We start from the raw sequence: 27908 nt of genomic DNA on the forward strand, positions 1-27908 counted from the left end.
CTGCTCTAGAAAAATCAGCTTTTTCCTAGGCTGCAGGGAGTGTTTTTGACAAAAACCTTCCAAACACAGCCAGTAACTGGTCTTTGCACCAGATGTTATTTTAAAGAGAACAACGCTACTCGCATTCAGTTGGGCCATCTGGTTTGGGCTATGCCATTTCACAGCCCCCGCTACACCTCCCCAACTCTCGCCATAGGCTGACACGAAGGCACGGCCCATGGACTCCAATGTTTCCAATATCCAGTGTCCCACCTTGAGCCCAGAACCCCTAGGTGGATGCAGAGAGATGGCCTGACGCGGAGCAAAGCTTGCTAAGATCTGTAGCCCGTTACCATTATTAGAGTAACACCGACCTAGAGGCCCCAACCAAGAAACCTGTGATAGTCCAATACACGCAGTAAGAAACAGTCCCTGCCCCAGATCATCTGGTCTGCTTAGCCTATAAGTAAATTAAATGACTTGCCCTCGGTCACACAGGGGGGTCTCTGGCGGAGCTGGGAACTGACTCCCTTTCTCCCCAGTCCTGCTGCAGGCCATTAACTCCACCCTCCTTCCTGTGCATGAAGCAGAGCTGCAAACCTGCTCCATTCTGTGCCCGGTAGGCAGTGCCCTTTGGCTCCCGGCACGCGGTCAGTGGGGGTCCCGGCAAAGCGCAGTGGCCTGTCACAGGCAGCAGTCAGAGAGTGGGGCTGCAGCTGATGGGAAGCACCGTGCAGGATTAGGCAGAGGAAGGGGCGAGAGGTGACAGCCTGGGAGAGCCAGGCAGATTCCACCGCGCTAGTGACCTACCTAGTGTGGCCACCCGGACGTATCGCCTCCTGGTGCTCATGGCGGCGATCGAGGTCCAGGTGCCCGTCAGGGGGTCGTACCTCTCGGCGCTGCAGCAGGCAGAGACACAGGAACATTAGCAACACTGGAGGGTCCTTGGGGAAACCCTCTGATGCAGCCCTGAGAGGCGACCAAGGGACGCCAGAGTGAGGCAAAGAGCTGCCATGGCTCAGAAACCGGCTCAGGGATGGGAGCCAGAGGGCAGGAACGAGGGGCCGTTTCCCCATCATGTCACAGGGTTAAGACCAGGGTCCCCCGAGGGGCAGGGCCAGGACCAGTGGGGTTTGCGTCTCCACCAGGGATGGAGAAGAGGGGGCCGTATTTGCAGCGGACACGCGACGTACTTGTCCAGACTGGACGAGGCTGCACGGAGCTTCGGGAGGACCCAGGGGTGCCAGGTGAATGGGCCGATGGAGTTCACTGGCCAAAGGGCAGGTTGGTCTTTCCTGGAGGGCCAGGGAACTACGATGGGGTCAGGGTTAGAGACACCCATACAGGACCCGGCCCCACAAGCCTTGGGTCCCTTTGGCTGCTGACGAGCCATCAGGCCTCCAGGAGGGCTACGCTATGCAAGGCCTGCCCCCCCGGAGCAGATCTTGGGGACAGCCGGGGGGTCTCAGCAGCCCAGGGGGGCACGGACCCAGGAAATCCCCCTACCTGTTCAGACATGAGGCCCCGTCATATCCCCCCGCTGCATAGAGGAGCCCGTGGAGCGCCGCCACCCCCAGACAGCTGCGCCTGGTGCCCATGGACACCTCCGGCTGCCAGGAGTTGGTAACCGGGTCGTACGACTCCACTGTGGCCAGGTCGGAGGTCCCGTCGTAACTGCGGGGGGATGGGAGAGCGTTGGGAGGCTGGGGAAGCCAAGCGGTGGGGCTGGGAGCCGGGACTCCACCCGGCACAGCGTAGCCTCAGGTCGGTGCCCAGTCCAGACGCGGGCCGTGCTCGTCTCACAATCAGGCCCCTGCAGAGCGTCACCCAGTCGCTGCGTTTCTGGCGGGTTCGCTCCCCGCGTTCCAAACCCGTTCCGCCCGCCTGCCCTTCTCACCCCCTGCAGGGACGATGCAGCCCCCGGGGGGCTCCCAGCCGCCTGACCGAGTCTGTGTGAATTCACGGGACAGGCTGAGCGGGCCGGGGGCCTGGGTCGCACCTGAGCCAGGCAGTTACTGTGCATTGAACATGTCCCTGAGGCTGCATGGCATTAGCAGGGCAAGCTTCCCTCGCCAGCTACCTCAGCCCTAACTGGGCAGGGGGAGAAATGCACCCGCAGGCGAGAGCAGCCTCCGTCCCCTCCGCTGGGGCCGTGAACAAATGGTGTCAGTTCGCGGCCAGGCTGCCGCTGCACAGAGACCCAGCAAACTCACTCCACTGAGCAGCTGTGAGCAGCGGAATGGCTTCCAGTCGTTGCTCCTCTGGGCTGGGTTTGAACCTGCGACGTTTCCCATGACCACTTCCCTGGGCCAGCCAGAGCCCCGACACACAGCTGGGGGCAGAAATGCCCCCTGGGCCCAGCCTTTGTTCTCCGACCCAAATCCAGAGGGGTCCCGCCCCAGTGCCGGCAGCCCCCTCTCCGCCCAGCTCAGTGATCTGCTCCCCTCCTTACCCGCCCACAGCGTACAGCTTGTTTCCGATGGCAGCCACGCCCACCCTGGCCCTCCGGGTCGACATGGAGGCCACCATGTGCCACCGATCCGTCCGCGTGTCATAGGCTTCGCAGTCTCCGTGGATGGCGAACAGGCTCCCCCCACCTGCAGGGTGGGGTCACAAGCAGAGCGAGTGAAGGGCAGGACCCCTGGGGCTTCCAGAGAGTCATTGGGCAGGGGGCTGCCATGGACATGCCCCTCGCTGAGCCCCAGCTCTGCCCAACATCCCAGTGGCAGGCCCCGCCTGCAGCCCCTTCCCCGAGGGTGGGACAGATGCCCCATGGGAGGGAGGTGATGGGCCCCTCCCCCAGGCTGCACAGCAGGCTCCGTATTCAGACCCCCCCCCGGCCTGTCTGCCCCTTACCCACGGCGAAGAGCACGGTACTAGCCCCCTCGCACCGCCGGGGCCGGGTCCTGCTGTTGCCGAGGACCCCTCTCTGCTCCGGCATGAGGTGGTACTTGAGGGCCTCGATCAGCAGGTCCTTGCACTCCGAGTGGTGCCGGACCAGGAGCTCCGTGTCCACATGGCTCATCAGGAAGTCCCGGCTCAGCAGGGGCAGCCGGACGCACTTCATGAGCTGCAGGGTGGAGGGAGGGGAGGGACAGTGCTGAGTCGGCGGAACAGAGACGGGCTGGGGCGAAGATTAGCGAGGGCTCCTTTACCAACCCCAAGAGCCTTGGGACCTTGACTGGACTCGGTCCCCCTCCTGCCACCTCATCGTCCTCCTAGCGGAAGGGAGGGCAGGCTGCCCCCCAGCATATGCCTGGCAAGTGCACCTTGGGACGCACATACTCCTATCTGCATATCATTTCCCAGCATTCTCTGCAGGCTTGCAGCTAGTTTCTTAGCAGGCCTGGTAGCAAAGCTCCCAGAACAAAGGGAAAGGTGGCCAGGGTCCACACAGGTGCATTTTTCTCCGGGTTTATTAATGGGTGCCAATATTCATACTTGCAATGCCACAGGTATCCACAAGAGGGCACGCAAGACTCATGCAGAGCTAGGGATATTCTGGGAGAATCCCTGTAGGAAAAGGTTTTGTTATTCCTGTTACTGTTTTGCTTAGGCAGGCGACAGGCCTGTGGTTAATTTGCTCCGAGTCACAGGCACAGAGATCAGAGCACTCGATAAAGGAAAATCCGGCCTAAGCCGTTGCAGACTTGCCAAGTTTGGCTTTTCAGAGCAATCCTGAAAACCCAGCTCCGGAGAGCAAAGTTTACCGGACAGACCAGTCCCCCTCCCAACAGCCCTGCTGCCCCACTGAAGCCCGAGCTCTGCCATGGATTCCTCATGTGACCATGGGCATGTCGCTGCCCCTCTGTGCCTCAGTCTGTAAAATGGGGTCATAGCACCGGCCCTATCACAGGGTAGGGGATTTTGTGGGGCCATATTTGGAGGTTTTAGAAATCTTCTGATGTGGGATGGGAACTAAAGGAACCCCAAGTATGATCACATTTCTCTACATATGGAGGAAGATAGTCTAATGACAGGGCACAGGACTGGGACTGAGGAGACCTGGGTTCTAATTCAGGCTCTGCTGCAGATTCCCTGTGTGACCTCAGGCAGTCACTCAACCCACCCAGCTTCAGCTCCCCCACTGTGAGACGGGGATAACACATCCCAGCCTCACAAGGCTGTCGGGAGGATACAACGTGAGTGTGAGGTGCTAGGGAAGCTAGGACGTGGACATGCATAGGACTCGAACCCCTGCCTTCTAGCTCTGCACGAGCCTCCATTTGCAGCAGGGTACAATGCATGCCCCAGTGCATCGGAAGGAGCCAGGTGCTATAACCTTGGGAACCCAAGCTCCTGTCAGACCAGACCTGGGCCAGTGCCTAATGGCAGCAAGGGCTTCCAGATCGCACCATGCTGGGAAACGAACTCATCTCAGTCAAACGCCACCGGCGGGACAGAGCAGAATTTGGCCTTGAGGTGGTCGGAGTTGAGACTTTTCTTCAGTTCCCCGCAACCCTGTCTGATCTCACGGCCTGCAGGCTGGAGTTCCCAAGGGGTGGGGGTCTCCTGCAGGCTTTAGACCAGGTCAAATCCACATCCATCCAGCACCTACGCCCCCTCCCCGGCGATGATCTGCATTCCCAGCCAGCTCGCTTACCCTGGGGACGTGCTGCCGCCTGCTGTCCACGTCGTGTTTGACCCAGCTCAGCACGGCCCGGTACACCTCTTCCTCGGACGGCACGTTGAGGCTGTCACTAGAGATGAGGTCCAGCACCTGCACAGGCGAAAGGGAGGCCAGCTCAGCTGTCACCCGTCATGGGGAGGGAGTATGGCAGGGAACATGGACACACACACGCACAGCCCTGAACCAGCAGAGCTGCACACTCGGAGCCTTACCACACCTCCACAGCCTGTGGGTAGAGCAAGGCGAGTGTGTGCATACTGGAACGGAGAGGCAGCAAGAGCAAAGAGTCAGGACTCCTGGGTTCTATTCTTGGGTCTGCCTCTGACCTGCTGGGCGATGCTGGTCAAGCCTGTGCCTCAGTTTCCACATCTGTAAAGTGGGCAGAATGAGGCCAACCCGCCTCCCAGCTGAACCCTCCCACCGACTGGCTAGGGCTTGCATGTGCGCCGATGGCGGGAGGGGCAATGGAAGCCCGGAGTGTCAGTGTAGGCACCGTGGCAAGGGACAGGGCCTGATTCCCTGCTCCCTGACGCTGGGGCAGCTCGCACCAGTCACCCTTGAATTATGCTGTGCAAGAGGAGAACGAGCCCCCCGAGCTCTAACTGGTCCCTTCCCCCAGTGGATCTGCTGCGGCGGAGCCAGGATGCGCAGACGGCAGGGAACAATTGGAAGGCAAGCTCTCCGCTGGGCTGCTCGCCTTGCTGCTGGCCGAGGAGGGCTCATAGCGAGATGAGAGCTCCAGGGGGAAGCCCAGGCCACGCTGGGCAGTAAATTACCCAACAAAGCAGAGCCGGGGACTGCACGGGCTGCTCAGCATCCCCTGGAGGGGCGTTTCTGGGCCTTCGCGACAGCAGGCTCTGCCTGGCGGAGGCTCCGAGCGCCGGTGCTTGGAGAAGGCGGGGGGAAGACACCTGTGAGGCTCTCTGGAGCAGTTGCTAGGAGACCGGTGAGGCAGGAAGAAGGGGAGGGATGGCCCCTGTTCGGGGGGAAGCCAGTGCAGGTTTTGCCCATCTCCAAGCCTCTCCGTTTCCTCCCCACCTGGCGGGAGACCCTGCTCCTCCCGCTGCCCTGACCAGGCCTCACAGAGGAGATGCTTCCCCCACCCGCTGGACCCAGGGCCCAGCAGAACCTGTTCCCTGCAGACCATCCCCTCTGCCCACCCTCCCCACCCGGGCCATGCTCCCGCTCCCACCAGCCCCAAGTGATGCACTGCGGGTGCCCTTTGCTGGCGCGTCCCCAGGCCGGGCACTCCAGACAGCAGGGGCTGCAGATCTGCAATGGAATCGGGGCAGAGGGCCAGGGGACCCAGTAGGTCCCCTTTAGTTCCTCCTCTGGGGGGAGCAGGGCTGGCCCCTACTGTGCACCACGTAGCCCTTTCTCCAGACTACATGGTGGAGGGGTAGGAGTTGGCTGCACGTGGGTGGCAGGAGATGGGGACAGGGATGTTTCCACACCTAGAGGTACCATCTCCCTGGGATGTTCAGAGGGCACGATGGGGTCGTTGCTCATGGCATGGCTCCACTCCCCCACCATACGCAGAGGGAGACGGTGAGTGATCCTACGGGACGTTCCCGCGGCCGGGCCAGGCCAGCAGCGATGAGACGTGGAAAGCGTCTGAGTCACTGCAGACCCGTTCTGGGGCGTCCCCTCTGGGACCCGCTTGGGCCCTTTCCTTGCATTGGAGTCTGCCTGCATCAGCCCTCCCCCAGCTCCAGGAACGGGTAGTGCCTGGGTACAGATCCCTGCCCCGAAGCGGGGAGAGGGCAGAGAGAAACATAGAATGGCTCAATCCCCCGCCTCAGCCCCACGGCGACTGTCCTGGTGAGCAGGGTCCCACCAGATACTTTGCTCACCCACAGAGCTCAGCTACCCCGGGGACTTTAAGGGGTTAAATCTGCACTGGGATCACTCTCCCACCCCACCCCCCCGGCCCTGAGCGGAGTTTGCCTTCCTGAAAGGTTTCACTGTAAAGCCGGTATTAGGTGCTGCCAGACTAGTGGGCAAAGAGCAGGGCTCGGGGCGGGCTAGAAACAGCCACACTACACGACACTAGGCCAAGCAGAATCCCCTTGTACCAGGGCCAGAAATGCCCCAGCAGCTTCCTGAGCTGCCCAGGGCCAGATGTTCCTCTCCCTCCTGTGGGCTTTGCCCCCCGCGTCCCCAGCCGTGGGAGGAGAGCGCTGAGGTGGCCAGCCCCCTCCCCGGGGGCAGCGCCAGCCGGTTCTGATGAGCCTCAGCGAGCTCAGACAAGCCCGCCAGCCTCGCCCTTCAGTGTCACGGGAGGGAGCCAGCAGCCCCGGCTGCTCCCAGCCACGCAGCCTCCCTGCCGCGGGAGGGATACGAGTGTGCGCACACACGCTTGTGATCCACACGCTGAGCGAGAGGCAAGGGGGGGGGCTGAGCAGCTGCTGGGAGGAACGGGGGCATGGTCTATCCTCCCCCCTCCACCCTCACAAAGTCTGCCGCGCCGGCCCCATGCCAGGAGCCGCAGGATCCATTAGCCAAGCTGTAAATTAAACATTGTGGCTACCTGCCCTGAGAAGCAGCCCCTGCCTGCCGCAGCAACGGCTTGTGGGCAGGTTCCCCAGTGGCCACGCTGCTTTCTTCTTGGCCTGTATTTCCACAGAGCGGGCAGGCACTGGCTGCTCCAGAGACGCCCGCGGGGTAGACGGCAGCACCCGCCTTAACCCTTCTTGCAATATGTCCCACTTCCTCCTCTCTCGGGGGCCCCGCTCTCTTCCTGGCAGCGGCCCCGCAGAGTCCTGCGAGAGAAGCAGCCTGGGCACACCCCCTTCCCTGCTCTCTGAGCCTGCTCCCTCCCAGCACCGGCTCCTGGGATTCCTGGAGACACACGTCAAGCCTTCCCCCCGCGGAGAACAGCTCGGAGCCTCTCTTAGGGCCCAATCCGCAGACGCTCGCTGACCTCCGGGGGCGTTGGAGGAACTCGGGCAGTGCTGGGTGCTAGGCCGAGGCCTGGATGGAGTAACACAAACCAGCCCCCATCCCGCCTATACACACACCCTGCCGGCACGGCATCCCCTCCCGCCCCCCAGCACCTGGCAGACCCTGTTCCATTGCTCGCAGCTCTGTGTGGGTTAGGGGCCGAAACAGAGAGTGTGTGTGGGGGTGGGGGGCTGAAATGCATGATCCAGGTCCTACCTAGAGGGGATGAAGACACCATGGCAAAGCAGAGGTGACCTGCCAGGGCTAGTGGGCAGGGTGGGACGCCCCAGCTTGCATGAAGCATCATGCAGCGCTCTGCACCCCGAGAAGAAAGTCAGTGGGAGCAGCGCCACAGTGTGAACAAGAGACACGAGGCCTCAGGAGGGGTCTTACCTGCTTGAGCGGCAGCAGCATGAACTCCTCCGTCTTGGACACCTCCACGAAGTGCTGGAGAACGTACTTGTGGGCGGACTTGAGCAGGTCGCTGCAGGAGTGCGTGTCGGCGAAGCCCCGGATGCCCAGGCAGTTGGACGGGTCCAGCTGGCTCAGCAGGAACTTGCAGCAGGCGTCCCGCACGCCGTTGAGCTGGAGGAGGCTGGCAGCTGGAAGCAGCGTCTGCGGGCAGACAGCAAAGTGTCTGAGGCTGCAGCCCACCACTTCCATCACTGCTTCCTGAGGAGACAGCCCCAGCATCCCCTCCTCCTCAAGCAGGGACTGATGCTTTCCCCACAGAGACAGGGCCAGCTGTCAAGAGATGCCCTGGCCTGGGAGAGCCCTGGGATACAGTTACTAGGAGAACAGCTAAGATCTCGGATCCAGAGTACAGCCCGTGGGCCAAGCACATCCCACAGAGAGTCCCACTTGGTCCCACTGACCCACTCTCGGACAGGTTCCTCTGTGGCTTTGCACCTGTATGTGGCTGTCTGGCCTTCTCAGATACAGAACGCAGGAGGGCCCTTCACCCCCCAGGGGACGAGAGGCAAAAGTGCCTACAGAAAGATTCCCATTAACCTCAATGGGCCTGGAACAGGCCTTACAAGAGGCAGGTGGAGTGGCAGCTCCCAAACACAGGGCTGAAGCACCCGCAGCTCTGCAATGGGTTCTCCAGTCCCTCTCCCGGCAGGCTCTGGGTGTCACGAAAAACAGCTCCATGCTTTCTCGCCAGCAGCTGGGTCCCTATAAAATGAATCAGCAGCCACAGAGCGGCTGCCGGCTATTTTAGCTGAGTGCCCCGAATTCTACTCTTCGTGCTGAGCTGGAGGGCGGCTGCATGACGGACGCCCCATCCCTCGCAGACCCTCACGAATATGGGATGGGACGGGGTAGAGGAGGGTCATGTCAGGCCAGCCCAGGGAGCAGTATTTGGAAACAGGCGAGAACAACAACAACAGGTTCCGTGGCCAGCTGTCTCGTTCTTTCCCGAGAAGGCCCCTGGGCTGTGTGATTCAGTTACAAAGAGCTGAAGACTCAGGGCCATGGGATCAGGGACCAGAGAGGAAACGGGAGTCTGCAAGAAAAGGCAAAGTTGATTGACTCTGATTTTCTCTGCTCCCCCTCCCCCAAATCAGTACAAATTTAACATAAAGCTTTTGCAAGTTTTTCATTCCGAAAGACAAACAAACTCATTCCTGGCTGCAGAGATCCTTATGGTTTTGAATTGGGGGAAGAAGGAAAAGGACAGTCATTTTGTTTGATTTCAAGGAGTAGCAAAATGTAAGGGGTCGCAGCCCCCTCCAGCTCCCATACACAGCTACAAAGGCTGGTGCAAGATTTCGTAGGAAACTAACTTTTCAGGTCTGCATATGTAGGCCAGGCTGCACCTATGCTAGATGTCTCCACTAAGGCACATCCCTCGCTCACGGTCAAAGCTGCTGATCTGACCTGAGCTGCACTTCATGATTCTGGGTGCCCAGAGTGGCCGGAGCATCAGTTCCAAGGCTGAGAACGACAACGGGCCTTCAGCCCAGTTGCTTTGTTATTTGGTTGCCCAGGGCTACAGGACAATAGGATTTTTCCAGCCCTTGTAAAGAAACTCCCCCAAAGCCCCACCCAGAGGGAGAAGCTGAAACAGGCTCAGTTCCAGACCAAGCAGCTGGAGAGAGACCGAAGGGCAGATGACGAGGACAAGCACCTGCAGCTCACTCTGAAGTCAGTGACAGCTGTAAGCATTCAGTGCCTCTCAGTATTCGGTCCAGTTGTGCAGAGCCCGTGGGGCAGCCGTTCCCAGCACGCGCGATAGGCTGAAGCAATCGCAAGCGCTTTGCCTCTGGGCTCAGGGAAAGGAGAAACTCTATTCCCATCCATAACCACAGCCAGGCACAAGGCACTGTCTTGGTGCCAAAGTTTGAAGGTCGCGAATCAGGTCCCTAAGGATGGGTCTTTAGTCCTCTCCGAAGGGCAGCAGGATGGGTTGTGGGGAGGCGGGGGACTCCTACCTGCACGTTCCCTTCACCCACCACGATCTCTGCAGTGTAGGCATATTGCACCAGCTGATCCAGGGCCTGCGGGTCTATGTCGTGCAGCGTCACATGGGTCTGGCGGCTTTCGCTCATCTCATCTGTGGGGACACACGTAAAACTCCAGTGAGGCCCAGCCGGACAGGCACGCGGCTGAAGGATGGTCTCAGCCGTGCGTGGAACAAGCCAATGATTCTGAACAGAGCAACGGTTTCCCCAGGTATATTACTGGGACCCCCAGCCATCGATTCTTGGGGCGTCCCCCCCCCACCTTTAACTGGGGATCTCTTACTGATTACTTAGGGCTTCTCTGTGTCAGCTTTAACTGATGACCCCTGCTCACCGATTCCTTGGGGCCTCTCCCTTGCCTTTAAATCAGAGGTTCCTCCACCCCTCTCTCAGAATTTCCTCCTGGCATCTCTCGCTTGCCGTTAACTGGAGTCCTCTCTCCACCTTGTCTTAAAACTAGACATTGAGCTGCAGACAGGCTATCGTCAGCTCTGACATTCCCCGCCACCCATGCTCCTAGGTCATCAAACACTAAAAAGCCTGGAGCTTAGTTAAGACCACGTGAGGTCTAGATTAGACCCCGAGCCCTGTTCCCCTCTCCTCCCTGTTCACATCACTGGACTGACCACCATTTCCCCTTGGCGTCAGCAAGAGGGGGCCGGGGCCCGCAGCCTGCGGGAGATGTCTTTGGAATCCCAAACTTCCAGCCTTTTTATCTGTGGCGGGTTGGGGGCGGAAGGCCTGGTGAGGGAAGTGGGTTGGAATGGGGGAAGGGTTTGCTGCTGCTGCTGCAGGAGGAGGAGGTGGGTTGAGAGGTGTGGAGCAAGGCGGGTCCGAGAGAGCGGGAGAAGGAGGGGGTTTGTGGTCTGGAGCTCTGCCGACCCGAAGGGAAGGACAAGAGGGAACGGGGAGAAGGTGGGCTCCTGGGAAGCGTCGGATACTTGCTTGTGAACATGGCGTGGAAGTAGGGGCTGCAGGAGGCCAGCACCACCTTGTGGGCCTTGATTTCCTTGGTGCCCACATGCAGCACGATGTCGCACAGCAGGCCCCGCTGCCGCATGCGGTTCATGCACACGAAGGCGTCGTGGTAGTGCCGCTTGGAATTGTGGGAGATGCTGTGGCCGTCCCGGTTGAGGAGCTGCATGCCGCCCTCCATGGCTGCAGGGCGACGGCGGGCACTCGGTTCTCAGCTGGGCCCCTTCTGGGTCACTGCAGGGGAAAGCCAGGGGGGTCAGTGAAGGAGGAACGACTGAGGGTCAGCCACTTCCTTCAGGCCCTCACCAAGCCATACACTCCCCGGCTCCCTCGCAGAACAAGCCTGCTCCAAACCACCCTGGGAGGAGAGCTTCCCTCATACCAGGTCCCCTGCAATGGGCCCCACAGGGAGGAAAACGCCTTCCTGCCCCCAAACTTTGCAGTGAATTCTCATGAGCAAGAATCACCCTAGAGAAGCATCCAATGCCACGGAGGAACTGAGACCCCATGGGAGTTCCAAAAGCTGTGGACACCAGGGCCAAGACCCCATCACCTGCAATTGTCCATCTGAGGGCAGGACTTAGCCGTCTGGGTGTAATTAAAGTCAGGGCAATATTCTGTTGGAGACGTGGCTAGAAACGTACACAGGAGCTTTTCCTTGAAGTTATAGCCAGGTATCTTATCCAGGTCAGTCTAACAATGCATATGTCCAAGCTACACCAGCGTAGGCTTAATCTTGGATTGCTACCTTTTCCCTTTACCATAGCACGCCAGCTCTGCATTGGTCAAACAGAGCTTAATTAAAGACCCAGGATATTAAAACAAACACAAGACGAAAAAACTGAATGATATATATACACACACCCCATGTTCCCTGTATCATACTCAGTGTCGGTGTTGTAGATTATGAAATAGTCCATGGGACTCAGAGGACCTGGGTTCTATTCTTGGCTCTGGGTGGCCTTTGACAAATCACTCCCTCTTCTGTGCTTCAGTTTCCCTCTCCATCAGTTGCCTCTTCAGAGTGTAAGCTCTTTGGGGCAGGAGTTGTGTCTTACTATGTTTTTCTACAGCACCTTGCACAATGGGGACCCTGGTCTATGGCAACAGAAATAATTCATCACCATGCAGCTGGAGAAGAAGCTGCCACTCCACTGATACAAGCTCTTTGCTCTTTTCAACATATAGCACTAACACTAGTCAGCTGCAGTTTAAATAGTCAGTCTGTCCTTTTACATCTCTGCTCACTTCTCCTGCAGAACCTGGGGCCATCCTGCAACCCAGTTTGGGAAAGGAGCCCTCTCTCCTTTGAAGTCCTTCAGATTTCTTTGAAAAGAATAAAGATCAATGCTCTGTTTCCCTCCGCACGTCGTATGCTGTCTGTCCAATCAGTACGGTGCATGTCCAACCCCCATCCCAGAGCCCCCCACCCTTTTCATATCCTGACATAGCTATGCTGGGGATCAAACTGGGATGCCCATACACTCAGACGTAGGTTAGACCTATTGTTCCCACATGTGGCTGAAGAGGGGCTCCTTTGTACTCTGGCTAACACCCTCAGGTTACCTCTCTTTATATAGAGGATCCCATTTGGGATAACAATACAGCACATCAGTTAATCATATAGCCCATACAGGTGTGGGAGAAGAATTTTCCCTATCGTGGGTAATGCTTCCTGCATTGGCTTGATCCCGCTGGGCTGCCTGGGTCGTCAGAGACAACTAAGCGCTGCTAGACTGACTTCATACATTTGATCTCTCTCTCTCTCTCTCTCTCATTCTCTCTCTCACACACACACACACTCACACACACACACACACACACACACACTTTCGCCCAGCCCAACAACTTGCTGTTTTGCTACAGCAGATCTAAGGAGATGGATCTCCTGGAGACCACTCACAGCCTCAGTCAAGGTTTTGGAAATTCTCTTTGGCAAATAACTTTGGATTTTTTGCAGGCAGGGCATGGGGATGGGGTGTCATGCCAAGCCTGCTTTACCCACACTCAGTAGTGTCTTTGAACAACATTGGTGTAGTTGCTTCACCAAGAAAAATCCCCCCTGGATGGGGTCACGAGAGCATGCCACAGACATACCCTTTGAATTTCAAGAGTAAGAATTACATGTTGCACCACCCCTAATCCCGATCATCCCTAGTGAATCTTGGTGGGGAGGGGTTCCCTATTTGAGGGATGTGGGAAAGAAAGGTATTTGTTTCTGCTTAGACATTTCCTTCTTCGATTGCCATGCTGATCAGGCCACATGTGTTTAAGCTGCCTGCCATGTTTTGAAAGGCGTTTGACAGGCTTTTAGATTCTCACTGCAAGCAGCAGCCAAAGAAAAAGAAGAAAAAAAAACCCCAAAGCAGAGAAAGCGCGAGTCAGGAGGGGGAAGGAAAAAAGCAACTTTTAAAAATCATTAGCCACGTACTGATCAATCCACCTGCCCCCGCATTCCTGCAGCGAGAGAGTCTCCCCAGCCTCTGCCTCCTGCACCACACCTACACGCCACCGACCGCAAGGAGTTTAAAAATAGAACTCCCCCATGCAGCAGTTGCTCAGCCGTGAAGACATCGATTTATTTATTTTTAGCAGCACATAATGTACCAGGATTGGGGACGGGGGTACAATAACATGCAGGGGAGAAACCTGCAATGCCCTCTGGTACTTCGGTTAATAGACACACACACACAGGAAGGAGAGAAATTTCAGACTCTCACCCCATCGTCTCTGGTGAAGGCTCACAGACATAGGACAAAAGCAAAAAACCAAAAACCAAAGCCCCCTGATGTTTCCAGTGATGGGTGCGCCTGTGGCAGGAGTACAGGACACCATCATGCCCTTGAAAGGGGGAAAATGCATCAGATGATCAAATAGACCTTCTCCATCGGTAGCTCCCGGGAGCCCAAACGCTGATCATGAGAGTCCTTAGTGAAGCTGCAATATGCATCATACGCGCCAGGCATGTTAATTAACGTGGGTAAAGCGCTGGGCTGAAAGGCGGTGTGCTGAATGCGAGGTATAATTATTACCCCCTCAGGCTGGGATCAAGGACTGTTTTATTGCATTGGACGGGCTTTGCAATAATTGCTTTATTCCCCTCCCCTGGTGCAATCTCCTGAAGACTAACCCCCAGGCTCCCTGGAGAGATCCCTGCGCCTCCTGAAGCTAGTTTACCTTCTTAATATGCCACCAGGCGCGCTTTGGCCCATTACGATTTTAGGCATGCTCCAGCTCTAATTGGAATCGCTCGCCTGCTCCTCCCCCTCATCTCGCCAGCAGATGTGGTGGAGGATGGGGTTACGTGAAAAGAGAGAGACGCAGGAAGCAAGTGGACACAGATCTCTCCTTGCGCTCTCCTGAGCTTGCAGCAAGAGCCCCGTAGTGCCAGGCATGCCTTGGCTGAAATTGGAGGCTGGGAGGGAGGGAGGGGGGGCTTTAGAATTTAGAAAACAGGGCTGGAAGTCCGGACTCCTGGGTTCCATTGCCAGCTCTGCCTCCGAGTCGCTGCACAGCCTTGGGGAAGTGACTTACCCGTCTGTAAAATGGGGAGAACGATACCCTCTTTGCAAAGAGCTTGGCGCTCAGGGGACTGGAGGCGCTAGGCAAGTGCTAGGCGTTACCCTGCGCAGCTTTCCCTGGCTAGGGCTTGTGGAGCAACTGTATCCAAACACCCTCTAGGCACCTTCTGGGGGTGCTCACCCCCCGCACTGCATCCAGCACACACAGCGAGGCACAAGCCCACTAGATCCCTAGGGATACCCCTCCCAGCTAGGATCTCAGCCTGGTGACAGAGGGTCAGTTCTCAGAGTATCATGTGTAGGGGCCAGTCCCTTCCATGGGCTTCCCCGCCTTACGATTTACATGGGGGGTTCTGACTGGTGACTGAATTGCCAGCCTGCCTCGGCGCACAGAGCCCTCTTTCCTTCCTAGAGGCAACATTAGCCATCAGTGATGGACAGGAACAGGGGGGCTGCCAGCTGACTGGGGAGGAATCCCAGAGAAGCAGACCCAACTGTAGTCTTGTAATGCCATAAGGGGACATAGGTCATGGACAGGGCAGTGGAACATGCAGAGAGATCACAGCAGCAGCCAAAGGTGACAACTCACCCCCCTCCCCGCACCCCATTCCTGCCGGGGAGGTGGAGCATGGGCAGCTAATGGACAATCAGACAAAAGGAAACCAGGTACTTTTTAAACTGCATTATTGAGATGCCCTGGAACCACAGGTTCACACCTCCTCATGGCCAACGGGGCCTCCCAGCCCTCCCTCAGCAGAAAAACAGAGTTCAGTGCAGTTTACTAAGTGAGGTGTTTGGGGATGGGTCCTTAAAAACATCCTGTGGTCTTATCGTGCCCTGGGGTCCTTGCACTGTTGCCCTGTGTACTGTATATTGATTGCCACTCTCAGTATCACCAACTCCAGCTGCTTGAAAATGACTCAGCCCCTCCAGTAAGGAATTATTTTGAGTAAGTTCTCTGGCCTGTTCTATGCGGGAGATCTCAGGGATTGGCACCGGTTCACGGACTGCTCATTGAGAAACACTGGACTAGATGATCACAATGGTCTCTTCTGGGCTTGGAATCTACGCATTGAAAATCATGGTTTTTAAGCAAATCTCACAAGAGCGTTTTGGTTCCGTTTCTTTGCCTTCTGGTGGCTGAGCCTGCAGGGGCACTCGACTCACAAGCTTCTCTGCACCCTAAAAGCTCAAAACTTATATATATATATAAAAAGCAAGCTGAGATTCTCAGGATATAGCATAACTTCAGGAGCCGGGGCTTTAAGACAAAACACCAACCATCACAAGAGTAGGGATAAAATCAGGAAGGCTGGCAAACACTGCACTCTCCCCTCCATAGGCCGCTGCATTTCACTGGCCTTGTACGTATATCATTGGTAGACTGGCTGGGGATCGTTCCTATAGGCATGCAGAGTCACCCGGTCAGATTGCTATGGGGCTGTACGTTAGGCCAGGTTGCTTGCAACACGAGACAACGCACAACATTCCCCACCAGCAGAGGTCAGGCTCCGAAGAAAGGAAACATGAAACACGGCATCACCTGGGGCAGGGCTGCTCAGGTGACCCAAATGGTTCCTGCAGAAGTTAGGCGTTTAGTGCAAGGGCTTGTCTACATGGGGACGCTCAGGGAAGTGACTTTAGGCAAATCAGCTGAAGGGGTGAAGTCAATGCCCATAAGTTAAAGCACATTATTCCCCCCTGCATGGATGCTCTGACCTCAGTTCACTGTAACTCGGTCCTCCAAGACAACCCTGGGAAAGCGGACAGGTACAGTGCTGTCTGTCCCGTCTCACCCAGCTGCCGGGCTAAACAACCGCTCCAGGGTGGGAGCCAACCCTTCCCTCTCAATGTCACTGGTCAACATTAAAATGTTAAGGCTGCTAAGTATCCCACAGCCAGTTGTTTGAGCACAGCCATTGGGATGGCGGGTGGAGCACCACCCCTAACAATTGGAAATCTAGTTTTATCTGTTCTTTCTCAATCAGTCTCCAAGAAACCCACTGGGGGCTCACACGAGGCTTAGTCTGTGTCATCTGAGTGCATTAGACACCCCAGGGGCTCCTTGCATCCCTCCATACACTGGATGCCACCTCCCATCCCCATCTATTTCAGGGACTCCCCACAACGGCCCCCTGCCAGTGGCTCTGTTCCTCCCATTCCTTGCGTATGAGGGTCCGGCTTTCTCCCGGCCATGCCAGGGGTTCTGTGTTCAAGGGCTCGTCTACATGGGAAAGTTAATGGTGAATCAGCGGAAGGTGCGAAGCAACCGATCATCTCCCAGTACAGCCATGCCATCCCACACAGTCTGACGGTTAACACAGAAGGGGCCGTTAGAGAGAGAAGGAATATCTAGACAGGTGTTCATACAAGGTCTGATGGAGAACAAAAACAAACCCTTGCCAGTCACCATGACGACAAGCTGAAGATGAGCAGCTGAAGATCAGAGGCCACTATAATGAGCACTAATTGGTTAGCAGTCTCAGTGGAGAGGCTAAAGAACAAAGGCCATAGAGATTGGGTTCCCCTATTCCTAGAGGTGGTCGCACCAAGTCAGAATTCATGCACACTGCACTGTCACACCTTGTGCTGCGGATACAGGGCCTGATCCTGTTCACACTGCTGCCCCTTTGCCTTCAGTGGGTGTGGGTTCCCGTCCGTAGAGAGAGGCAGGGAAACAAGGGAATCTTCGCTCTGCCCCTGCTTGCTCTGCGGGCACAGAGGGGGATCCAGCTCCTGGCAGCACTCTCTGCCGAGGTGCCAGCACTAAAACCGTACAAGGGAAAACCTCACGCTCAGGAAGTGAAGGTCTGTCAGCCCCGCTGAGAGGGAATGAACAGGGAACAGTGCCTGGATCAAGAGAGACAGCGAGCCAGTCTCCTGAACAAACGGGGAGAAACAAGCCTGTTCTTGTTGCGCGCGCAGATGTCAGCTCGCACGCATTCAGCGGCCAATGAATATTAATTTCTTAAGTTAAAACCGGAAAAAAAAACCCCAACAACAACAAAAAAAACAGAGGGCGGCCGTGCACAACGGCTCAGTTAATGAATGCAAATAATCCTGACCCAAAGGGAGGGCTCTTCTCTTGAACAAAAAGCATATTTTGGAGGGAGTGAATGGAAACACCCTGAGCTGTGAACAGGGCCCGGAGGGTCAGTCCCCCAGAAAAAGGCTCTGGGGTTGCCAGGGAGAACTGGCTTCTGTTGGCTCTGCAATCCTGGCTACCCTGCCAGCTGGGGGCTCTGAAACGCTCTGCACAAGATGCCTCTTTGCAAGAACCAGGGTGTCGGGGGACTCCCGGGTGGCTGCTGGGTAGGTCACATTCCCTCCAGCTGATGTACCCGGCATTCAATTTCTGTGCTTCCTCAAGTAACCTGTTGTATGGAGCGACGCTACGGCTGGGCCATACACAGGTTTGAGTCTTACTGTTTTTGAGCGAATGGACCGAGATCTTTAGCTCACGGAGTAAAGGCTGGTGATCTTAGAGCCAGAGTTCCAGCCTCCCGCAGCATCTCTCCACTCGTACGTTGCCTTTGAATCAGTAGCATTCCACAGCACTGCTGGAAAAGACCATTGCTGGGTTTCACTCCCAGTGGGAAGCAGAAGGAAAAGGGTTAACAAAAGAGCCGCCAGGATGCACAATATACTAAAGTGGTGTCTTCTCATGGGCAGTGCTGCTCCCTGTCCATCTCGACTTCCTGGTTCCAACGCACCAGTGAAAGTCTTACAGTAGCCCTAAAAACCATGCTTTGTGGCTGACAAGAGGCCAAAACCCAAGGCCACTTCTGCACCACTGAAAGCACTGAAATGTCAGTATCCAGTCAGCTGCAAGGAGTGGGAGGAGCAGGAAGAAACCAGGCTGGGGGATCTGTGCATCCCGTAACGCAGCTCACTGGCAGAGGTGGGACACGCCGGAGAGTCAGGCGTGCACGTCCTCTATTCCACCCCAAAGCCAGCAAGTGCCTGGGACGCTTCTAGGTGGGCGTGTGTATATACACACAGACAAGCGTAAGACGTTTCCTTTTCAGGTCTCTGCATTGCACCTAGTTACCCACTTTTTCACTGCACCGGTAATTCACCCCCATCCTTAGCTGCAGGCCTCATAGTGCCCTTAAAAATCTTTTCAGGACAGGTCCTGCTCCTACAGGGCCGCCAAAGCACCCTGGACACAGCAAGCTAGGGTGATCGGCAGCACCGGATCCCCACACAGCGCACCCAAGAGAACAGCCATCAGAAGGGGAAGCTGAACTGGCTGCAACAGCCATGAAGACCGGAGGAGGCCTCGGAGAACGGGACGTGGAGGGAGCAGTGGATTTGGTTCGGCTTGGGGAGCACACCTTTCTCCACAATGCACTGCACCCCTGTAAGCCAGGCGTACGTAGCTCCAACACTCCTGTGCAAAGGGGAAGCCTGATCTGCTTGGCAGGGTCTCTTTAACAGAACCCACTGGCCCAGTATCATCCTTGAGCCCTTCCCAGCATTTCCAGCGCAGAGAGGGGGCAAACTGAATCCTCATCAGCCTGACTTGGTCGGGTTCCCCCCCGCCTCACTGTGCATTGGTGTGAACAACTTCACCAGGGCAGGGTAAATCTGGCCCTGACCCGGTGTCTGCGGCTGTACCGTTGCTATTAGCTAGTGGTGTTTTAAGGACACAAATGAGCTCCCCTCCCAGCCCGCACACACACCCCGCACAGGGATTTTACCCCTCAGGAATTGCTCACTGTCACCCGTGCTTATGAGCTGTTCAGGAAGAAGCCAGGCGAATATCACCAGGGCAAAGCAGGCATGGAGACTGCCCTCAGCACGGCGCTCCCCCGCTGGGGCAGCTGGCCAGCGTCTCATGCCACTCGAGAATTGGGATGACATGCGGGGCTGGTCCCCTGGGGACAGCCAGCCCCTCAGTGAAGCGCCAGCTCCTAAGGCTCGGAGGCGATCCAGCTGCATTTACAGAGAGGAGACCGGAAATGTGGCTGGTAGGCTGAGCTTCAAGATACAGCGGGGGCCAGACATGCAGAGTCGCTCCCGTCCCCTCCCCAGCAGCTCCCCAAACACAGGCTGAGGAGAGGGAACAGGAGGAAGAGAAGAGAGCATGCAGGCACTGGAGGAAAGGGGCTCTCTCAGTGCTGTGTTCGGGAAGGTGATGGGTCTGTATTTTGTAGCCGTTTGCAGGCTATTACCTAGCAGTGATGGCCAAATCTAGCTAAAGGTACTTATATGCACCCCCCCCACCCCGCCCAATCACGGTCGTATTAAAGCACCTCAATCTTTATTGTATTCATCCACACCCCACCCCTGGGAGGCAGGAGGGTGCTATCACCCTCATTGTACAGATGGGAAACTGAGGCACGGAGCAGCTAAATGGCTTGCCCAAGGTCACCCAGGAAGCCTGTGCCAGAGCAAGGACTTGAATTTGGGTCTCCCAAGTGCCAGGTTAGTGGCCTGACCCCTGGGCAGAGATATACACTACACATCAGGCGCCATCTCCCACCTGTCTCTGCAGCAGGGTCCTACGGCGAGGCCGACTTCTGTTTCCCTTTCCCACCTACCCCACAAGGCTGTGCAACGGTTCCTGAAGGGGACCGCGGTCAGCCTGATTCCCCCTGCAGCATTAGGGAGCTAGGGAAGTACGGAGGGGGCCTGTAGATCCTTCCCATTCCCGAGTCATGGGGTGGGAGGATGGGGGTGGGAGGGACGAAGAAGCGGCAAGAGATCACGTGGCCTGTTCCCACCCCCACCCCCCACAGCAATGAGACCTTTTCTGCTCACGCACTTAACGAGCTTGTCCTCCCCCCATTTCACCACCTCGGTGTGACACTGCACCTGGTTTTCCAGCCAGTAGATGATAGGTTGCTCCGCGCTGCGCTGCTTGCACAGGACAGGTCTAATGAGTCTCCATAGAGACCCGGATCTTGCCTTCTCGCCAGTGTCCTCGTGGTGCTCAGCACTGCAGAATGGGAGCGCACGCCCGTGCATGGCACAACGCCATCGTGCTCTGGTGCACACGGAGGTTATGTGTGGGCACCAGCAAGATCAAGCACTAGGTGCACCCTCCTCAGCGAGATGCAGAGTCTCAAGCTTCTTCTGCAGCTGCTTCCTTGCTTATAAGTGCATGGAGCAGCAAAGGGAGAGGACAGTTTGGGCAGAGGAGGAGGCATGGACTCAGGCAAGCTCATTAGGTGCTTAGTTCTGGCCTCCCTCCTTTGGTCCCCTGCCTAGGAAACTTCATTATGAGGGTGTGAGAGTGTGCCAGGCTCAGGCTCAGGCTCGGAGCTGTTCTGTGGACTCTCCCTAGCAACCAGACCAAGTGGGTCTCATTAGCTCCAACTCAGGAGGATAAAAGGCGGACTCAAGAGGGAGGATTTCTCCCCAGAGGAACGCTGCTCCTTAAGGCATCCCAGGAGGAAGCATAAAGTTTATGGCCTCGATCCTGCAATTGGATGCATGTCAGCAGACCTTGCATGTCAGCAGACCAAACCTCTGTGGTTTGGTGCCACAGAGACGGACTTGGGTCCTGATTCTGCCATCGGGTAAGCAGAGCCCTGCCTTAAAGGGTTAATTAAATTAAGAACAGGAAAGAGGCGTGTCTGGGCAAAAAAACGATGTGTTTGCAAAGCTGCAGTAGGATCAGGGTAGGAAACTCACCCATGTCCACAGGGCTCTACAGGTTGGGATTAAATGTGTATGTAAACATAAAGCTATTTGGTGCAGGGACCATGTTCTTCTTGTATTTGTGCAGCCCCTGTTATTGACTGGGACACTGCTAGAAAATAGGAATGAAGCCTTGTTTTTTTCCCCCTGTTTAAACATTTTTTATATGTTGAATGCAGTTAAATGCTTTCCCCATTTCCTCTTTTAAAAAGACACTAATCGTTAGTCCTGTCCTAAGGACTTTTGGGGCATTTGTACTGTTCTCGGGAAAACTCTGTTCAAAATCCTCAATTTTCTGCACACGTGTGTGTGTGTGAATTGCACACAAATGCCCTTTTTTTTTTGTTGAGGACACGGATAGGGTTAGAAGTTGTCCTCTGTGTCACACTGGGGCAGAACACAGTCCCCAGGAACAATCATGAGGCATAAATCGCCCTGCTGACGGGACGGCATAACAATAGTCTCTGTTGTGCTATTGCACAGCATTGCCAGAAATACAGCATGTGCAAATACATCAATAAAACAAACCGGATACCTGGTGGGCCTGCAAATTCGCACCCCTCTCGCCTTCCGTTTGAAGAGCAGCACTGCCAAGAGGTTGCATCAAATTAACACAGGAGTCCAAGCTAGGGTGGCCACCTGTGCAGTATTTTAAGAGACGTCCCTCATTTTGTGCCCAACGTCCTACCGCCTAGATCCAAGAAGGAGCTACTGAGGAATACGAGATCAGATGAGATGTTTGCAAGCAATAATAAATTCAAAGGCCCCTCCTCTTGGTGTTCCAGGGCCTCACAGGACCAGCCTTGGATATAAAGGGCTGGTTTTGAACCTTCACCAAGACACGATGAGATTCCGCCCCTTAAAAATAAGCACGATCCCAAACTTTTCACAGGCTTATCCTTCGTATCCCTGGAATGCTGGTAGGCAGCCTGGTGTATACAGCAGCTCAAATTCTCACAGCCCTGCTATACAGGCAAAACACACGAATAGTGGCCACAAACGTCCATGTGCCAGTATTCTGGCAGAGCTAGAGTGCAGCACAAGGGGCCTATGGGAAAAGGACATTTCCTGTGGAATTGCAACCCCCCATCCCCATTTCCTAGGGGCTTGTTGCACAGCTAACCTCCCAGTGAAGCAAATCCGGCGCTGTAACAGCCCATTGATTTCTTCAGATCAGCACAGCTAGAAGCCAGACGACGCAGCAGAGAGCGGCAGGAGAGAAGAACAAGTGTGCCTGGGAAGGTGGCATTCAAAAGGAAACCCCCGTTCTGCCCTGCAGATGCCGTGGATTAGCACAGTTCCTTACTGACAGCCGTAAATATGTCAGGACAAGAAGAGTCAGTGTCGACTCCCGGAGGAAGGGGAGCTCAGCATCCCCATCTCACGATTTCCCTCCTCACCCACAGCGAGGGAGGGCGGAAGGAGAAAGCACACAGCCCCCTTCCCGAGCCAGCCAGCAACAGAAGCCAAAAGACTAAAGTACATGTTGCGTCTGTCATGGCCTCCTGCTGCCGAACAGCAGATCCCAGCACATAGATGCGTCCTCTGCAGCAAGACCCAGCGAGCTACCACCACGTGCACAAGCCTCTACTACAACCTGGCCTAAAACATCATTGAAAAATGCCTCTTCTCTTGTGTACCTTTCCCCAAAGCGCATCCTCCATCTGCAGGCCACCAGGTCCCAATCCAAAGAGTATCTATAATTCTCCCCAAGATCTCTCCCTCTCTCACACACACACCCCTGCTGATCAGCAGCATTAATCAGCTCTTCGACTTGCCTAGAGCCAGTGTGGGGTGCAACGGATAGAGCTGACTCGCACTAGCGAGACGCACTAGCTCCCAGCATTCCCGTTTTTATGAATTAGACATAACGACGCACATTGAATCCTCCTGTCTAGACATCGGCAAGGCAGTGACAGGCTGCCAGGGAGAATGTGTAGCTTTGGGGGTGGGAAGCACACAATCACCAGCTCTGTAGCATGCAGAGATTGCGGTGGCTGCAGGCAGGGCATAGGGACTGGCACACTGGCTGTTTTGCCCAGGTCAGTATTATTCATCGGGGCTTCGGGAGTCCGCTCTGGTGGGTGGGGAGGTTTGGTGCCTTTTTCTATTTAAAGCGTTTCCTCTGCACATCCCTCCCCTGCACCTGCATTTTTTAAAGAGGTGCTAATTTAGGGCAACCCCTTAAGGGGGGTGGTGGGAGTGCCAGACAGAGCCTTAGCAGCATCTGCACCTCGGCTATGGACCTCTTGCTCCTGCGAGAGAGAAGGGGCTACGGGCCTCACCATGTTATGAGCTAAATGCAAAATCTGTGTCTTTGGCTTGATTTCCCCAGCCCTCCCCAGTATGTTCTTCACACCAACGACTCCAAATCCAGTTGTTTCACCTCCAGGCTAGGGAGAGGCAGTGTAAATACACTGGGGAGGCGCTCAGCTCCTGTGGCAATGGGAGTCAGATGTACCCAACAGACGGGGTGCCTCCATGCCTGGATCTTCCCAACCCTGGGCAGAAGTGAGGGGGGAGATCCTTCCTCTGATCTAGCCCTACGCAAGCTAAGGACTGAGATCCGGTAACCAATTACCATGGCCACTCCTTATTGGAGCGGGGACGAAGACCTCACAGGAGGCAACATGGTCCCACCTACCCATCTCAGGGAAGTATCAGTTCCACGGAGGAAGACATCACTCTCCTCCCCCAGGTGCAGTGCTGCCGGCTGTTCTGCTCCGCAGGCCACTTACACCACAGCAGTATTCCAATATCTCAAGGAGAGGATATGTCCATTGAGGATGGGTTGGAAAACCTTGTCACTACAAACGAAAGCCACAATGCTGTGGCCTCAAGCCCTGGACTAGAACTCAGAAGACTTGGCTTTTACTCCTGGCTCGGCCACTGGCCTGCTGGGTGACCTTGGGCAAGTCACTGTACCACTCTGTGCCTCAGTTTCCCCTCTGTAAAATGGGGATAATGATACTGCTCTCTTTTGTGAAGTGCTGGGTATTATTATTACAACCATGTCCACATGGAGTCCTGAGGCTCATGCAGACATCCACCTGCATGGATGCAGTTGCAAGCTTAGGGCTAATCCTGTAACAGTGGACTCTTGGGGCCAGATTTTCCGAAGGGCTCAGCCTACGGGGAGCACATTGGGGGATGAGGTCTTTTGAAGATCTGGTTCATAATGTTCAACATCAAACTAACCCGTTAAAGGCCCAGAAATTAAACTAAACCTTTTCTCTCTACCTCTTGTCAACGTACCCAACACACAGGTTGTCAAATAACAGGACATGCTGATGAATGTACAAACCCAGAGGTCCAAGTTCTGCTTCCCCCTGCACTGGAAGGGACAGAGTGGGAGTATTTTTACCCAACCCTGTGCACCTGCCTGGAGGCAGCAGGAGTCCATCACTTGGAAGGCACAGGGGAGCATTAGGGTAGGCAGAGGGCCTGCTCGGCTGCTTTCAGTGGTCCTGTCTTTCCTTCACTTCTGTCCAAGTGACGCAGTGTGGTGTTGGCTCTAGGATTATGCTGTCCTTGCATAATAACACTGAGGACAGTAGCTTCACTACAGCCAAGCTGAGGCTCGTGCACAGTCCTCACCTGCCTCTGCTGGGACTATCTTTCCCATGAGCCAGAGGAAGCATTAGCTTTAGTTTAAAATATTTGTTTTTTGTATTCCAGCCGCGCCAGCTGCCCCATCGCCCTGGGTGCTGCACAGACACAGGCAGTCCCAACCCCAAAGAGCTTTACAAACAAAACAGACACGACAAATGACAGGTGGGAGGAGAAAGAGAGGGCCAGGGAACTGAAGTGACTCACCCAAGGTCACACAGCAGCTCAGCAAGGAACAGAACCCAGATCTTCCGACTCACAGCTTCACTCACAGCTCCCCGAGGTAGAGGACAGAATTAAGCAGGGAAAATGGACAGCCATGGGTTCCTTCTGAGCATCACAGTCTGGGGTACCAAGCTAGGCCTTTAAAAAGAGAGAGATGCTAAAATGGTCTTTTCCGGAGCTGTTGTGATGACAAAAAGATATATGATTTACACAGGAGGCTGTGTGACAGAGCTATCTATCCCAGAAATCTTTTGCAGGTCACGGATCACTCACCAGCCAGGATATAAGGAGTTTTTACACTTTCCTGGGCATGGTAGAAATATTCATGAACCATTTTCAGCAACACAAAAAAATCCCAAAAGCTGCTCCACTAGTTCAGAAGCCTCAGCACCCTCCTCCACTGAATTACGCCCCCTTTAAATGAATGTAGCAATGGGTGTTTGCAGTAAGGGCCGGTGCAGAGAGGAGACCTTGCGGCCCCCAGCAGCCAAAAGTGATGCAGAGCACGATGGGCCATTAGTATTCCTGTGCTCTCAAAGCAATACCGGCTCCAGTAGGACCCATGGACTACAAACATAGATCCCCAAACAGAGGGTGCAGGCACCACTTCTGCCCGCTCCAAATGACTTTCCCTGACAGTTCCTGACCAGGAGAAAGTCATACCCACTTTGCTGTCACCTGGCTTCATGGTTTGGTCAGAAATCGGGACAGGAATAATATCTTAGAATCTGCATTCAGTGACAGAGACAGAGCCTGGTGTCACCAATACGTGGACAAAGCAACCCAAAAGTATTTCACAGCCTCTCCATGTTACTTCATATGCATGAAGGAGGGAAATTCATGGGAGCCTACATGCAAGAACCTTTAGAGAGGAGCAGCGGTTGTCCATCACTTCCTTCCAGGACATCACAAACCCATTGAAAGGTCATTCTGCCCATCCTCAATAGTCTACACAGGCGAGTCAACACCTTGCAGACATCAAGGGTGGAAGTGGTGGATAGATCATATCAAATCAACGTGGACGTTTTAGCTGTGTCCATGACTAGAAGGGAATGTCACCCACCAATATCCATTGTCTCCATTCCATAGCCAGATGGGCGGAGATCACAGGCAACCCACGAAATCCAAGCAGAGCAATTCAGCCACAACCGTGTCTTTCCCTAGCAGCAATTGTAGATGCCCAGAGATGGTTTCTTGAGGAAGGATCTATCCACCACTCAAGAGCAGCTGGCAGATTATTTCTCATCGGAGAGGCATGAATGATCAAAGTGGGCCCACAGTTTCTGCACTGGCCTTAACCTGCCAGAAAGGATACAGGTCTATTTTGCAAGTGGCTGACTGCCATACCTTCTGTCAACCCCACACCTTGGTGAGCCAGGCCATCCAGCAGCTATTGTGCCTTTCTTCCCTCCAGCTCCCTCAAGAACAGCCTGGGTTCCGCCAACCTTATCTGAAAGCCGACAGCTTCTCGGAGAAGGGATGCTCTACTCGGTTAGCGAGCTGAGGCAGTCTGGATGAATCAGACCGCCCGCTACTTGGGACTGGTTCCGCCAGTATAGATGTCACAGCTGCTACAGCGGCAGCGGGAGATTCTCTCCACCTCAAAGGCAGCCACAGCAGGGGAACAGGAAAATCCTCTTTGGTGCAAGTGATCGGGCTTGGAGGGTCTCCCCTCAGCAGTACTCCTACCTTTGCTGTTTCAACTGCTTGGCACAGTGGGGAATATCATGACTAACATGATGGCAGATTTCATCTCTCACATTGTAGAGTTAACATGAATGGAATTGTAAGAACACCTAGAAAGTTGAAAACTTCCCCTCTGCGCCCCCAAATCTCATGAGGCTTCAGCTCAGGGTATTTTTTTTAATGAGTTATATAAAAATGATGGAAAGATAAGTCCTGTTTAGGACTGAGATGCTTAACCATAGCAGCACAGAGAAAGGCACTGCGATACTGACAGACAGCAATCAGAGACTGCTAAAGCAGATCAGCTATTTAAAACCCAGGACTTTTTAAAATAACTTGCCTGGATCAGCTAAACACAGGGGAATAAAATGGATTTTAACCCCCAAAGCGTAAGTGTTAGGGTCCTGTTGGTAGTAAGTAAGAGACACAAAGGCAGGTTTAATCAGAACTTAATTTTCAATGTGTCCTTACAACATTTCACTGGACAAAAGGCATCATGTTACCTTAGGGCACTCCATATGTAATCCCAACCCTCTATCAACTTGCAAACAAATTCACTAGCTTTCTGGTGTGGAAGTTACATATTTTTGCTATATCAGTCCTAGAGTAAAAAAACAATCCTTTGAGAGGGACATCACACACACAGCAAATTCACTAGAGACTCTCCCGCTAGCCAGGAGAAAGTGCCTGGTTCATCAGAAGCTATATATGGCACTAATTTCTGCAGTGCTATGGGAAGGCGCGCTTCCCACTTATACAATTCAGAAAAAAAAAATCATCCCACTTGGCACACAGCTCAGTTTTGCAACCAGAACTGATGACAGTAGTAAGACAGGGCACAACTTCTCAAGGAGAAATTGTGACACTATTGCCTCCTTTCAACAAAATAATGCTGTTGTTACTAACAGAATATGAGGGGCAGAAATGCACGGTAGGGGAAGAGGATGCTTTGGATGTTTTTTTTTTTAACATTCCCCTTTCCCGCCTTCATAGACTCTCTTTGCTCGGTCATACTTACAGATATAGGTGCAGGGAGATGGCTCATAACTAATCTCTAGCGCCCGGGTCTCCTAGGAAGATGCTGTGTGTGTGTGTGTGCTGTCCCCCGCTGCTAAGTCTTCAGGACCACCCAGCAGCCCCTCTCTCGCTCCAAGCCGTGCAACGGGAGGCAGCAGGTTTAAGACGGTCCGGGGGCCTCCCGCTCCCGATTCCTTTGTCCTGAGACCC

At 55.0% G+C, this 27908-nt stretch overlaps 1 protein-coding gene across 8 annotated transcripts in view; it reads right to left on the bottom strand.

Moving 5' to 3' along the window:
* The window catches only part of KLHL17 (kelch like family member 17), a 35135-nt gene that overhangs the window by 5554 nt on the left and 1673 nt on the right, over positions 1-27908 (bottom strand). For 3 of the 8 annotated variants that reach the window (XM_044996681.1, XM_044996679.1, XM_044996680.1), the window contains exons 2-9: positions 10963-11226; positions 9988-10109; positions 7946-8167; positions 4583-4699; positions 2836-3049; positions 2432-2576; positions 1486-1653; positions 790-878 (exon numbers count right to left, since the gene is read on the bottom strand). In XM_044996681.1, the coding sequence (XP_044852616.1) occupies positions 790-878; positions 1486-1653; positions 2432-2576; positions 2836-3049; positions 4583-4699; positions 7946-8167; positions 9988-10109; positions 10963-11173 (1288 nt within the window). In that variant the 5' untranslated portion in view covers positions 11174-11226. Of the gene's footprint in view, positions 1-789; positions 879-1485; positions 1654-2431; positions 2577-2835; positions 3050-4582; positions 4700-7945; positions 8168-9987; positions 10110-10962; positions 11227-20333; positions 20434-24977; positions 25134-27699; positions 27894-27908 lie in introns of those variants that run through there. The other 5 variants (XM_044996676.1, XM_044996677.1, XM_044996675.1 and 2 more) reach the window with 4 other exon arrangements.

Source organism: Mauremys mutica, chromosome 21 (assembly GCF_020497125.1).
Source record: "Mauremys mutica isolate MM-2020 ecotype Southern chromosome 21, ASM2049712v1, whole genome shotgun sequence".
Classification (NCBI taxonomy): domain Eukaryota; kingdom Metazoa; phylum Chordata; order Testudines; family Geoemydidae; genus Mauremys; species Mauremys mutica.